General features: G+C 37.0%; 1 protein-coding gene across 2 annotated transcripts in view; it reads right to left on the reverse strand.

Annotated features, from left to right (window-relative positions):
- Window positions 1–1364: 1364 nt before the first annotated feature.
- Window positions 1365–13335, reverse strand: part of NAA16 (N(alpha)-acetyltransferase 16, NatA auxiliary subunit) — a 66973-nt gene continuing 55002 nt past the window's right edge. For both annotated transcript variants that reach the window (XM_023513425.1, XM_003790146.3), the window contains 7 exons: window positions 11775–11988; window positions 9680–9873; window positions 5110–5218; window positions 4590–4688; window positions 4141–4284; window positions 2614–2711; window positions 1365–1703 (listed from right to left, as the gene is read on the reverse strand). In XM_023513425.1, coding sequence (XP_023369193.1) covers window positions 1506–1703; window positions 2614–2711; window positions 4141–4284; window positions 4590–4688; window positions 5110–5218; window positions 9680–9873; window positions 11775–11988 — 1056 coding nt within the window. In that variant the 3' untranslated portion in view covers window positions 1365–1505. The remainder of the gene's footprint in view (window positions 1704–2613; window positions 2712–4140; window positions 4285–4589; window positions 4689–5109; window positions 5219–9679; window positions 9874–11774; window positions 11989–13335) is intronic.

Consider the following 13335-nt stretch of genomic DNA (forward strand, 5'->3'; position numbering starts at 1 on the left):
GAATTACTTCTTCCATAAAACCTAAAAAGATTAAAGTGATTAAGTTTCTACCCCCTCAGAAAATATTTTGCAAAGTATTAACAGTGTGAAATGACAGTAAACCACAAATAAGCAACCGTGTACAAAATAATTTATTACAGCATTATCTAGGTTGGCATTATTTTACAATGAGTTCTTTCCTCTTCCAATAATCATCAATCTAAATAGAATAGGGTGAAGAAAAACCACCTTAATTAGAACTGTCTAAATAAAATCTCCCTTTTTGAATTTATCTTTGTCTTAAAGGGAAGCATTAATATTTCTGACATATTTACAGGGTTCTGAACATACTGAATGATTCCATTACTGTTTTCTGTACAAGGCAGAACAAAAAGCTATCCCCCACCCCCCAAATGTGTTCAACATACATCTTAACAATTCAGGTAATGAGAGCTTAAATTTTCATTTTGCTAAGAGATACAAAAATGCATTTAATGGTTAACACGCAGCTATAAGAGTAACAATGTTTGGTTTTAATTTGCTATAAGAGTAACAATGTTTGGTTTTAATTTGCTATAACAGTAACAATGTTTGGTTTTAATTTGTATTCTGCCCTCTTATGCTCCTTCAAAAGATACTTCTGTCTAAGCTACCTGCTAACACTCAAAGCAACATAATTTAAAAAGCACGACTTTTGCCTGTGAGTCTTCAAAACTAGTATAGAGATGTGACAAATTTACCAGTAAAATTTCCACAAGTGAGAGGCAAACCAATCTTCACATTCTGAATCATTACTGGCAGTCCCCAGGTTACAAACATCTGACATAAAGTTCACACTTGTGAACAGCAGCTATCCCAGGTAATAGGGTAAATGTACCTGTTCCAATCAACCGAAGAACAAATGTACAAAACCTACCTCATTCATAACCCAGGACTGCCTGTACAAAAAACTAGAGTACCAGAAAGTGTCACTTTGATGGATATTACTAAGGAAACGGAAGGTAAATCATCAAAACTTAAGGTGACAAGTAGCAAATTAAAGTACATTTTTTAAAAACTCTCAATATCTGCTAAGAGGAAGTCCATATTGTTTTTAACATAATGGACAGTTTAAAACTGATATGCTTTAATTAAAAAGCAAGCAAATAATAATAAAACCAATAAGACAAGAGATCAAACACAGATCCTGAAACCGGGATCTAAAGAAAAAGATATAGTAGGGCTGTATATAATTTAGCTCAGTAAGAAATTATCATAACTATGATATAGACACAAGAGCAGCTACCACAATGCTGATAATTTAGGAATTTAAGAAAAACTGTACAGGTATATACAGGTGATTTTAACAAATATGTATGTAAATTGGCAGAGTCCAATAAAGAATAAAAGAAGCTTACAGACCACACTATTTAATAAAACTTTTAATCAAATATTTCATTTTGCACCTGTATTGAAATGTACCCTGGAAAAGAAACCCTGATCTGAATTCAGCTTCGAGTCTGTAGGAGTCCACCTTCTCTGCAGTTTCAAATTTCATTTGCTAAGACATCACAGTTAGCTGTATGGTTCAGTGCTGCACTGGGACTGTTGACTTCACTCATAGAGGGCAGGAAAACACACGTGAAAGGAAGAAGGTTATGACAGGCCATCCTGTAATTTTCATACTGGGAACTACAGCTCCCAAAACTGCCATCCAGCAGGGTCTCAGAAACTTTTATTAAAGTCTAATAAAAGAAGGGGAAAACACAAATTGTTAAAGAAATAGTAAGTTCAGTTAACAATCACTTTAATCAAAAGATGAAATTTTTAATTAGACCAAGAGAAGCTGCCTCATTTGAAAATAACTTCTAGCCATCTACAGTAAGTAATCAATTCAGAAAAGAATATTAAGAATCAACTCTGCATTAGACCTTAGATGGGGTGGGGGGGAAGGAAGGAAGATAAGATGGGAGGGAGGGAGGGGGAGGGGTCAATTCCACAAATCCTTTTAAAAATCAGTAAACTTTTTTGGGGGATGGAGACAGAGTCTCACTATGTCACCCTTGGTTGAGTGCCATGGTGTCACAGCTCACAACAACCTCAAACTCTTGGGCTTAAGCGATTCTCTTGCCTCAGCCTCCTAAGTAGCTGGGACTACAGGTGCCCGCCACAACAGCTAGCTATTTTTTTGTTGGAGTTGTCATTGTTGAAACGGGCCAGGTTCAAACCCACCAGCCCTGGTGTATGTGGCCATTGCCCTAGCTGCTGAGTTACAAGTGCCCAGCCAAAAGCAGTAAACTTGTAATACCTGAAGAAGAGAACCTCTAAAACTATGATCACTGAACGTGTTCTCTATTAATACAAATAGCACACTTTTACTAACCACTTACTATGTGCCAGGCACTAAGCACTTCAGTTTGCTTCATTTACTCTTATACTGACTCCACAGGATAGGTTATATTTCATGCTCATCTTTAAAATAAGGAAAAAGAAGCTAAGAGACATAACTTGCTTAAAGTTACTCTGCTTATAATCAGTGGTGCTGAGAATTCCATCCAGGCATAACTCTGAAGGCCCATAGAAAAGCTATATACTGTAAAGACACATTTTATTAAATAACTCATGTTCTATAAATTGGCCTGTGATAAATCTTACCTTTACATTTTTATCTTTTATAGTTTCATCCAGTCTAGTGGCTATAGCAATTGCTTTCTCTTGCCTTGACTTGTCCAGAAAATACATCATTTTAGCACCTAAAATACCAAGGCATTTCAAAATGAATAAACTCCTATGCCTTCTACTTTATCTGATACATATACAGAGTACAGTGGCATCATCACAGCTCACAGCAACCTCAAACTCCAGGGTTCAAGTGAACCTCCTACCTCAGCCTCCCAAGTACTGGCACGTACCACCACATTTGGAAATTTTTTCTACTTTTACCAGAGATAGAGTCTCGCTCTTTCTCAGGCTAGTCTCAAACTCCTGAGCTCAAGCAATCCTTCCACTTCAGCGTTAAAGTGAACTCTGAGCTCAAGCAATCCTTCCAATTCAGAAACTCTGAAGTTCTAAAGTGAACAGAGTTAAAGAGTTTTGGGAGAGCCAACATGATACATGTTGAACAGGGACTTGAAATTAAAATGTGATTTCAAATGTTTACTCAGTGGTGGGCTGAAGACCAATATAGCTTTTGGCAGCCAAGTGTGACATCTTTCCACCTTCCTAGTCAGTCACATGTCACTGATAGATTGGGGCCATGGTGACAGTATTTGTATCATGAAAAAACACTACAAATCTTTCTTTCGCCTTCACAAAGAGATGGTTATTAAATATTTATCACAGGAACACTGATTCAACAATTCAATCCCCTTAGAAATGATATAATTCAAAATGAAAATATGGGCCACGTATTTCAGCCAAAATGCAAAAAAAAACATCTAAGGAAATTTTTTTTTTAATCTGTTGATCTTGGGGAAAAAAACCATTTTAAAATAAAATCCAGTTCACATTCCTTCTGGAAATTATAAGAAAAAATAAATGATTCATAATCACAACACGCGAAAGGTAACATTTGGGTGCTTTCGAATCCACTTCCTTTCAGCCTTTCCCAGGCATAGTTGTAATCCTGTATGTTCAATTCTGTATGCATTTCATAAAAATATTTGCCCGTTATTACAAATCCTTTGAATAAACCTCATTTTAAATGGCTACCTGGCATCACATCTGATGAACCTATCACTATTTCCCTTATGTTTTTTTTTTTGAGACAGAGCTGTTGCCCTGAGTACAGTGCTGTGACATCACAGCTCACAGCAACCTCCAACTCCTGGGCTCAAGTGAGTCTCCTACCTCCGCCTCCCAAGTAGCTGGGACTACAGGCGCCTGCCACAATGCCCAGCTGTTTTTTGGTTGCAGCCGTCATTGTTGTTTGGCGGGCCCGGGCTGGATTCGAACCCCCCAGCTCTGATGTATGTGGCTGGTGTCTTAGCTGCTTGAGCCACAGGCACCGAGCCACTATTTCCCTTATTAATGGACATACAGAATGGGACAGTGTTCCCATGCTTTTCCCCATACTTACACGTAGCACTTTAGTACATGTTTTTGCATGTAAAGCTCTTTCTCTGCTTTGTTTTTTTTTATATAAAAGTATAAACAATTTAACCTTGAGAGCTAAATACAAACCTGAAAGTAGATGCTGAAGAGAGGTAGAGTTACGTTTGAGAAAATCCTCGTTAAAACTTTCCAAATTCTTGTTGAAAAATATTTTCTGCATTTCTTGAGAAAGAACTTTGCTCACAATGTCTGGAAGATTGCTTTGCTTAGACACTATAAAAACAAAGACATTTGGATTTTTAGTCTTTGATCTGTCCTTTGGGAAAAATCTATTGAAAGCCTTTTATTATTAAGCTTGATATATTTAACATAGTAAAAAAATCATTGATCCTTTCAAAGATAAATACATACAAGTTTTAAAATGCACTAATTTCTACTATCTTTTGTCTAACATTTTAACACGTCTTCATTTAAATACTATAAACATTATTTTTCTTTAAATTGTTGCAAATATCTCTAATATCCAGTTTAATGGAAGGCAGCTTATGTTTACTTCTCCATAAACATCATCTACTTACCAGATTTGGAAAATCTAATTAAACATTCATGTAACCATGGGTTATTACTGTCGATGGCAAAAGCTCGTTTGACGGACTGCAGCATTAACAAAAACTTTCCTGTGTCAGAAAAAATATAAAAACAATAGCATAAATACTTATGTGTTATTTCCTTTACTTTAGCCTAACTTAAACTCAATAACAAAGTGTTACCTTTTTAAAAACATTCATAAGCAAAATTTAAAGCTGACTTTGATTATCAAAGACAACTTTTGCTTTCTAAAGAAAAGTTTGAAAAAAAATCATAAAAAATTGCTTCAGATAACCGACTGGTCAAACTATTCTTAACCTAGATTTGATAGTAAATATTCTAATTTATTGCCTAGCAAAGTTTTGAGTAGCAAAGGAAGATTAAGGGGCTTTGTAGAAGTGTAAAATAAAAATCTAAGAAACAAAAACAGACTTGACCAAGTTTTTGTCACATTGAATACAGTCACAAATATAGTTAAGGATTAAAAACTGAACTCAAACTACATATTACCTTTCCTAAAATATATTTCGAATGCTAACAGATGAGTGTCAATGTTATCAGCAACAAGGTTCTTAAGAGGTATAAGGAACTTGATGGCTTCTTCTAATGGATTTTCTACCTATTTTAAAACAGAGAACAAAATTATTCCATTTTAAAAGCAGCTATACAAGGCAAATTTCCCCTAAATTTTTGTATTAACATATATCCGAAGTAATTTAGACAATTTCTTTATACAGGGTGGCCATAAAGTTCATGTGCAATTTTAAATTGCACACAAACTATTTTAAATTGAACACAAACTTTATGGCTACCATGTATAATCAAATAAGCAAGAAAATATTTTAAAATTGTCATCTGCAAATAAATTCAAAGTAATCAGTAATTTTCAAAACAAAAACAGCTCTATTATTTTTCTGGTTATAAAATCAAGATTATTTCATGAAAAATAAAGGATATAAAATTACCTCACAGACCTAAAGAGACAATTCACCACGTACTGACAGTCCCTTATAACTAAAAACATTTAAAGGAGACAAAGAGTATGTAATGCCACATGTAAGTGTGAAAAAAGTAACAAGATTTAAAATACTTATACAATCTCAGCACTCTGGGAGGCTGAGGCAGGTGGATTGCCTGAGCTCAGTGGTTCAAGATCGGCCTGAGCCACAGCGAGACCCCCGTATCTAAAAATAGCTGGGCACTGTGGTGGACGCCTGTAGTCTCAGCTACTCAGGAGGCTGAGGCAAGAGAATCACTTGAGCCTGAGAGTTTGAGGTTGCTGTGTGCTATGACGCCAGGACACACTTCCAGGGCAAAAAAATTGAGACTTTGTCTCAAAAAAGTAATAATAATAATTTCTGATTTTTTTGCTTTTTAATTTCTTTAAAAATGCTTCTACATGTACACGGTACCAATCTTTTTTCCACTGTTTAGTTTCAGTGCTGGTATCATGAAAAGGTCCACGTGATAAAAATCAAAACAGTCTTGAATGATTAGAACCTTCTGCCAGATTATCCAACGCCAATTTGTCATCTGACACTGCTGCTTCTCTGTCCTTCTCCTCAGTCTGGCACTGGCTCATTCAGAAGCACTTACCTACATCAAGTTGTCTTCTGTTCATTTTTCTGGTGTCTATTAGCTCTTGAATTTCTCCAAGATCCACATCTTTCATAAAACCCTTCAGCCCTCCCCAGATTTTTTGCTATTACCAACATCTTTCATGATTTCCTTGATTTGTTCTGGTACAAATCCTGTGAAGTCAGGCACTACATGTGGACACAGTTTTCTCCAGCAGGAATTTGTTCTTTTAAGCCTGATGGCTCTATCTTCAATGGTGTAATCCCTCCAGACTTTCATAATATTCTATCCAGATTCTCTTCCATAGCTTTGGCAATCCTTCCCATTAAACACTGTGTGTTCCTGATCTATAGACTGAATTAAAGACACTGTGGTTTGGTGTTCAGCTCATGAGGTTCTGGGTGGCCAGAGTCACTGTCAACTATGGAAAGAACTCATTGGCAAAGTACTTCCTACCTTCGGGGACTAAGCACTGATGAAATCATTCCAGAAAAAAAAGGTCCAGTTATCCGGCCTTCATTTTGTACAACCAAAAGACCAGGAGCTTATGTTTTTATTCTTTCCCTTAAAAGCTCAAGAGTTAGGAGCTTTATAGACGAGGGCCATTCCAAACATCAACTCAACTGCATTTGCACAAAACAGAAGAGTTAGCCTGTCTATCCCTTCCCGCCTTAAATGTTGCTGCTTGCTGCTCCTCCTCACTAACAAATGTTCTCTGTGGCTTTTATTTTTCCCAAACAGGACATTTTGTCTATATTAAAAACCTGTTCAGGGCCAGGGTGATGGCTCATACCTGTAATTCCAGCACTTTGGGAGGGTGTGATAAGAGGACAGCTTGAGGCCAGGAGTTCAAGACCAGCTTGGGCAAAATAGTGAGACTCTACCTTCTCCCCTGAAAAAAAAGCTGGGCATGGTGGTGTACACCTATAGTCCCAGCTACTCGGGAGGCTGTGGTGAGAGGCTGCAGTGAGCCGAGATCACACCACTCAACTCCAGCCTGGGAAAAAGAGTGATACCCTGACTCAAAAACAAACAAACAACCTGTTCAGGCAGGTTATCTTCTCCTCAGTGATTTCTTAATGGTGTCTGGGAACTCACCTGTTGCTCTGCTGCCTCTTGGTCAGCAGAAGTTGCTTGTCCTATTACCCTGACATTTTAAAAACCAAAACTTTCTCAAATTATCAAACCATCTTTTGTTGGCACTACATTCTCCAGGTTTATGGAGAATCCTCAAAGAGCTAAATGTAGACCTTCCTTTTGATTCGGCAATCCCATTACTAGGTATCTACCCAGAAGAAAAGAATTCATCACAAGGACATCTGTACTAGAATGTTTATTGTAGCTCAATTCACAACTGCCAAGATGTGGAAACAACCTAAGTGCCCACCAACACATAAATGGATTAATAAACTGTGGTATATGTATACCTCAGAGTACTATTCAGCCATAAAAATTATGGAGACTTTACATCTTTTGGATTTATCTGCATGGGGTTGAAACACATTCTTCTTAGTAAAGAATCACAAGAATGGAAATACAAGTATCCAATGTACTCAATTCTGATGTGAAATCAATAGAAAAACAACTATACATGCACAAGAGAAAGACAAGTATATTCAAGTCGGGGGGGGAGGACGGAGGACAGAAAGGGGATAAGGAAGGGAGGAAAGGGATTGGTAAGCTCTCACCTAACGTGCCCAATGTCAGGGTGTACGGCACACCCCCTGGATGAAGGGCTCAATTACAGCTCGAGCTTTGCCTGAGAAATGCAAACCATATAACCTAATCATTTGTACCCTCATATTAATCCAAACTGAAAAAAATGATGTCCAGGTTTAGATCCATCACCTTCCTTTTGCTTTAAGTTTCTGTATAATGGCTTTGCTTTCTTGCAAATCATACTAGGGTATCTAAATATGCCTTTCTTATAGCAATCCTGCACCCACACAAAAGCTGCATTTTGAATACAAGATAAAAAGGTATTCTATAGAAAGTGTTAAGATTTTGCCCCTGCTGGTGAAGCTACAGTAACAGTTTCACAAATTTCCTTTTCTCTTTTCAACGGTCCTTATGCTGGATTCACTTATCCTGGAACGGCAGGAAACAGCAGCTGCAGAACTGAATCCAAGAGACACCAAGCGATTCAACATTTTCTTGTAATGCCCTGGCTCTTCTCTGCTTCTTAGCAGCACTACCAGCATCACCAGTGGCACTTTATATGGGTCCCATGGTATTATTTAAGGTTTACAATATTGCATGAAACACAGTGAAAAATAGGCAAGAATCTTGAGAGACCACTTTATAATGAAGATACACAATTTACTAGAGCGATGAACTGCTCAGAGATGATTAGCACGATTTTAAGGAGATAATGAGCAATTATAGCTCAGAGATACCTAAGACAGCTATAATTTCATATTTATTACAACAGGGCAACATATGCTGTAGTGAACTTCATGCAGCTATGATTTAACACTGCGTCTTTACGTTTGTTCACATTTGCCTCGACTGTGAGTGGTGCCCTATATAGTCTCTAAGTGTATGGGTGTGTAAGTTTTGATAAATTTTAACTTTTCATGATGTACATTTTTCTTAATTTTTTCAGTATTTCTATGTTATGTGGTTCATCTGAACGTTTTTTAAAATTGTCATAAATCTCCATAAAAAAATTCCCAGTGTTTATTTATGGAAATTAGTCCACATGTGAGTGGATTTTGCACAGTCAAGCCTATGTTGTTTGAGTCAATTGTACTAGATTTACAGCGAGGGAATTAGAAAGCTAACTATTTCCCTAAATCTAGTCCAGACATAATTATTAACACTTTGATAAAATCCTGGAGAAGAGGTGTTCTTTGTAGCTGAAAAGCAGCTAAAAATTTAGTACCTTAAAATATCACCTTACAATTAATTCTGTAAGGTAAAGTCCAAGACAGGTCTATCTCACTGGGCTTAAATTCAAGATGTAAGTGGGACTACATTCCCTTCTGGAGGCTCTAGCAAAGAATCCCTTCAGTGCTTTTCCCAGTTTCTAAAGACTGCCCACATTCCTTGGTTCATGGTCCCCTTCCCTCCATCTTCAAAGTCAGCAACATCAGGTTGAGTCCTCATATCCTATCACTCTGACCTCTTCTGCCTCCTCCACTTTGAAGACTCCTTCTGATTATACCCACATGGTCAATTTCAAGCTAATCTCCCTATGTTGAGGGCAGCTAATTATAACCTTAAATTCCATTTGCTACCTTAACTCTCCTTTGCCATGCGGGATCACATATTCACAGGTTCTGGGGATTAGAACACTTTTGGAAGGCCATTACTCTGCCTACCACAGCTATAATTCTATGTATAATTTTCATGTTGTCGTTCAAAGATAAGTAATAGCTATCATAATAACCCTGAAAAACTGTAAACTGATTTACAGATTTAAATAAATCAAGTTAATGGCCACAACAGAACCAAACAGCATAAATTTTACCAAATAACAAAAACAGTAAATTCATCTCACCCTTTCTAATTTTTCAGGTATAAGTTCTTCCTTGAGACCACTGGCTTCTTCTTCTTCGTCATCTCTTTTTTTCTTTTGGTTTTTTTGCTGACGTTCCCTTTCTGCATGCTTTCTCTCTTCTTCTAATTTAGCCTTTTTCTGAGCTCTTCTCTGCTTGCTAAGCATTTTCTTCAACTCTTTGGCTGACAAATTTTCTACAAATATACAAATGAACAAAAATTCTAAGTCATGTTTGCATTTCCCATCCTGTTCTTCCCATAATACCCCATCCTGTTCTTCCTACACTATTCTATTAGTACAGCTGTCCCTCGGACTCAGTGGGAGACTGGTGCCAGGACCCACCCCCACCAAGGATAGCAAAATTTGTAGATGCTCAAGCCTATAACGCAAAGTGGCCTAGTATCTGCATATAACCTTTGCGCAGCCTCCATCCTCCCATATGCTTCAAATTACTTCTAGATTAGCTTTAGCTCTTTCACTTTCCTTTTGCTTTGCCATGTAATGACTTCATTTTTTACTAATTATATTAGAGCCATTGGTATGCCAAATACAATGTAAATGCTATGTAAATAGTTGCCATACCATATTGTATAACAGTAATGACAAGAAAAAGTCTTTCTGTGTTCAGTAGAGATGCAGTATATTTTTTATTTTTGTTTTTTTGAGACAGTCTCAAGCTGTTGCCCTGTGTAGAGTTCTGTGGCATCACAGCTCACAACCACCTCCAGCTCTTGGGCTCAAGCGATCCTCTTGCCTCAGTTTTTCTATTTTTAGTAGAGATGAGGTCTCGCTTTTGCTTAGGCTGGTCTTGCACTCATGAGCTCAAGTTATCCACCTCCTTGGCCTCCCAGAGTGCTAGGATTACAGGTGTGAGCCACTGCACCCAGCCTAAATGCAATATTTTAAAGAAATATTTTTGATCTCATGATTGGTTGAATCCACTGATGCAGAACTCATAGATATGAGGGGCCAACTGTATACTTTTTTTTCCCAGCCCAGAGAGGGACAGCAACTACATAAATGTTTTTAGAAAGTATATTCCCAGTGACTAGCACAAAACCTAGCACAGAAACGGTAACCAGTAAATGCACATTAACCCAAACTAACCAATTCTCCAGTTCTGTGTCCTACATAATATATGACTTCACGCAAATCCCTTCATCCTCTCAGTGTCAAGTCCCTACCTGTGTAAAGTGGGGCTGATATCACCAACTAGCCTCTTCTTAGAATGTTCCAAGATTAAGTGACATAATGCAAATAAACACGTATGATCTTTAAATACTACATAAAATTAGAAAAGTTTAGAAATGTGTTTCCATACTATTTCAAATATATTCCTAGATATTAACACTCTAGTGAAAAAAAGCTGTACAGATATTCTCACTGACATTCTTTTCCCTAAGCAGCTCAAAGTTGGTTTTAGTTACAAATTTAAATAAAAAGAAGAGGCTGGGGCAGCGCCTGTGGCTCAAAAGGGTAGGGGGCCAGTCCCATATGCCAGAGGGTGGCGGGTTCAAACCCAGCCCTAGCCAGAAACAGCAAAAAAAACGAAGAGGCTCATGCCTATAATCCTGACACTCTGGAAGGGGGATGTAGGAGGATGATTTGAGTTCAAGAGTCCGAGACCGGCCTGAGCGTGAGTGAGACCCAGTCTCTAAACATAGCTGGGCCTGTAGTCCCAGCTACTTGGGGAACTGGGGCAAAAGGATCACCTGAGCCCAGGAGTTGGAGGTTGCTGTGAGCTATAATACCACAGCACTCTACCCAGGGCAAGAGACTGAGACTCTGTTACAAAAGAAAAAAAAAAGAAGAAGAAGAAAAGAAACCAAAAAACCAGGCCACAGACATTTATTTTTCTTAAACTGGTCTTTCTGAAGATAAAAATATGAAAAATTTCATGTCATTAAATTATGATAATTTACAAACATCAGCTATAGAACATCATCTTCCCTCCCCTCAGATATTAAGTTGTTTTTTATTTTCTGGCATATCAGTTATCTAATGTTTGTCTTCATATCGACGTAGTGTTTATGCCTGACAGTCTGAAATTTAGTATTCTTCTCAAATCTTTTTAAGAAAGTTCTTTTTTAGTTACCTGAGTTTATTTCTTGTTGTTTGCTTTCATTGGTTAAGGGATTATCAAACAATTTCAAGTATATTTCAATTGCTGATCTAGCAGCCTTGAAATAAAAGGCATGTCTTCTGAGTATATCTTCTAATCTCAAAAGGTCAACATAGGCACGAAGGGTCATCTTTCTCATGCAGTATGTATGGAAGTCAAATTGATCATCGGTTATCTCAAAAAAATGCTTTAAAACAAAACCACAAAATTATTCCTTACATTTATGTCAATAATGTCAACCTTTTGAAAGAAAACTATAAAATGCCCCCAAAACAATTTAACCGTAGTTTTACATAGTTGCCCTCTTTCATATCCTACAATGTTCTTTGCATTCAAGTTCTTAAAAGTTTCTTTCCTACAAATCATCTCCATTCCCTATAAATCATGTTTTGTGATCATATTCAACTTCAATGTGACAAGTCAAAAGATCAGGTTACTTTTTAAGCATACTGATATTTTAGTTTTAATGAGCTCTTTCTCTTCCATACTCCCTAAAAACCAGCATGGCAGAGTTAAACAGAACTCTGACCCAAGACTAAATATATGTAAGTTCAACTAAATCTTTTCAAATCAGACTGCTCGACTCCACTGCGAGCTCTTCACGGCCAGGCTTGTCATCCTTATCCTCACTACCACCTGGCACAGGGTCTAACTAACTGGGCTTTCAATAAGCACAGTATTTGCCAACTCAAGAGATAAACTAAAGCCTTATTTAATCAAAGTTAGGAATAGAGAAATATATACAGCCAATTTCTTAAGGTTGTTAAAGGATCAAATAACATATTTTAAGTTCATTCGCAACTGTGAACAACTATACATAGAGCTTATGATTTTCTCTTACTCATTAAGCTCTTAACTTGCCTGCCATCCATTTTAGCAGACATTCTTAATCCGGAGACTATGTATAAATAAGTATAACTTCTTCCTAAGGAGAGAGCTCAAAGCTTTCATCATTTTCAGAGGGGTCCATGGCCAAAAGAGTTTAAGAACTAATCCTTCCCCTTGGAAGAACACTACCCTCTATCCTTCAATAAAACAATTTTATACTGATATTCTCTCCCTACATGCATGTCTACTACCTCTGACTTCTTTCTTTCTACCTACTTCAGCTTCTCCAAAATTATATAGAAAAATGAACGATTCGGAACATCAATACAGATCTAGCTTTTCTACTACTTCATGTTCCTCTGTCTTGGGAGTCTAGTTAAGTCACTGTGCAGATGACATTATTAGTAATTGTCCATAATCATTAGATAATTATCTTGGTAATTAGAAACACTTTGTATACAGAATTATATAAAGTACCTTGGACTTAAAGAGAAGAATTCTAAGAATGAAAGTACACAGTGAGAAGGGCAAGAAATAGGAAAAACAAATGACATTTCACATTAGTTTACATTTATGACTAAAGACATGCTTTAATGATGTTATAGTCAAAAACTGCATTCTTCCCACCAACAAGACAGATCAACTCATAAACAATAACATAAATTTGGTTTTATTTTTTAAAAATCAATGGATTACATATTTCATA

The sequence above is a fragment of the Otolemur garnettii genome, unplaced genomic scaffold, assembly GCF_000181295.1.
Source record: "Otolemur garnettii isolate 467f Iridium unplaced genomic scaffold, OtoGar3 scaffold00040, whole genome shotgun sequence".
Lineage (NCBI taxonomy): Eukaryota > Metazoa > Chordata > Mammalia > Primates > Galagidae > Otolemur > Otolemur garnettii.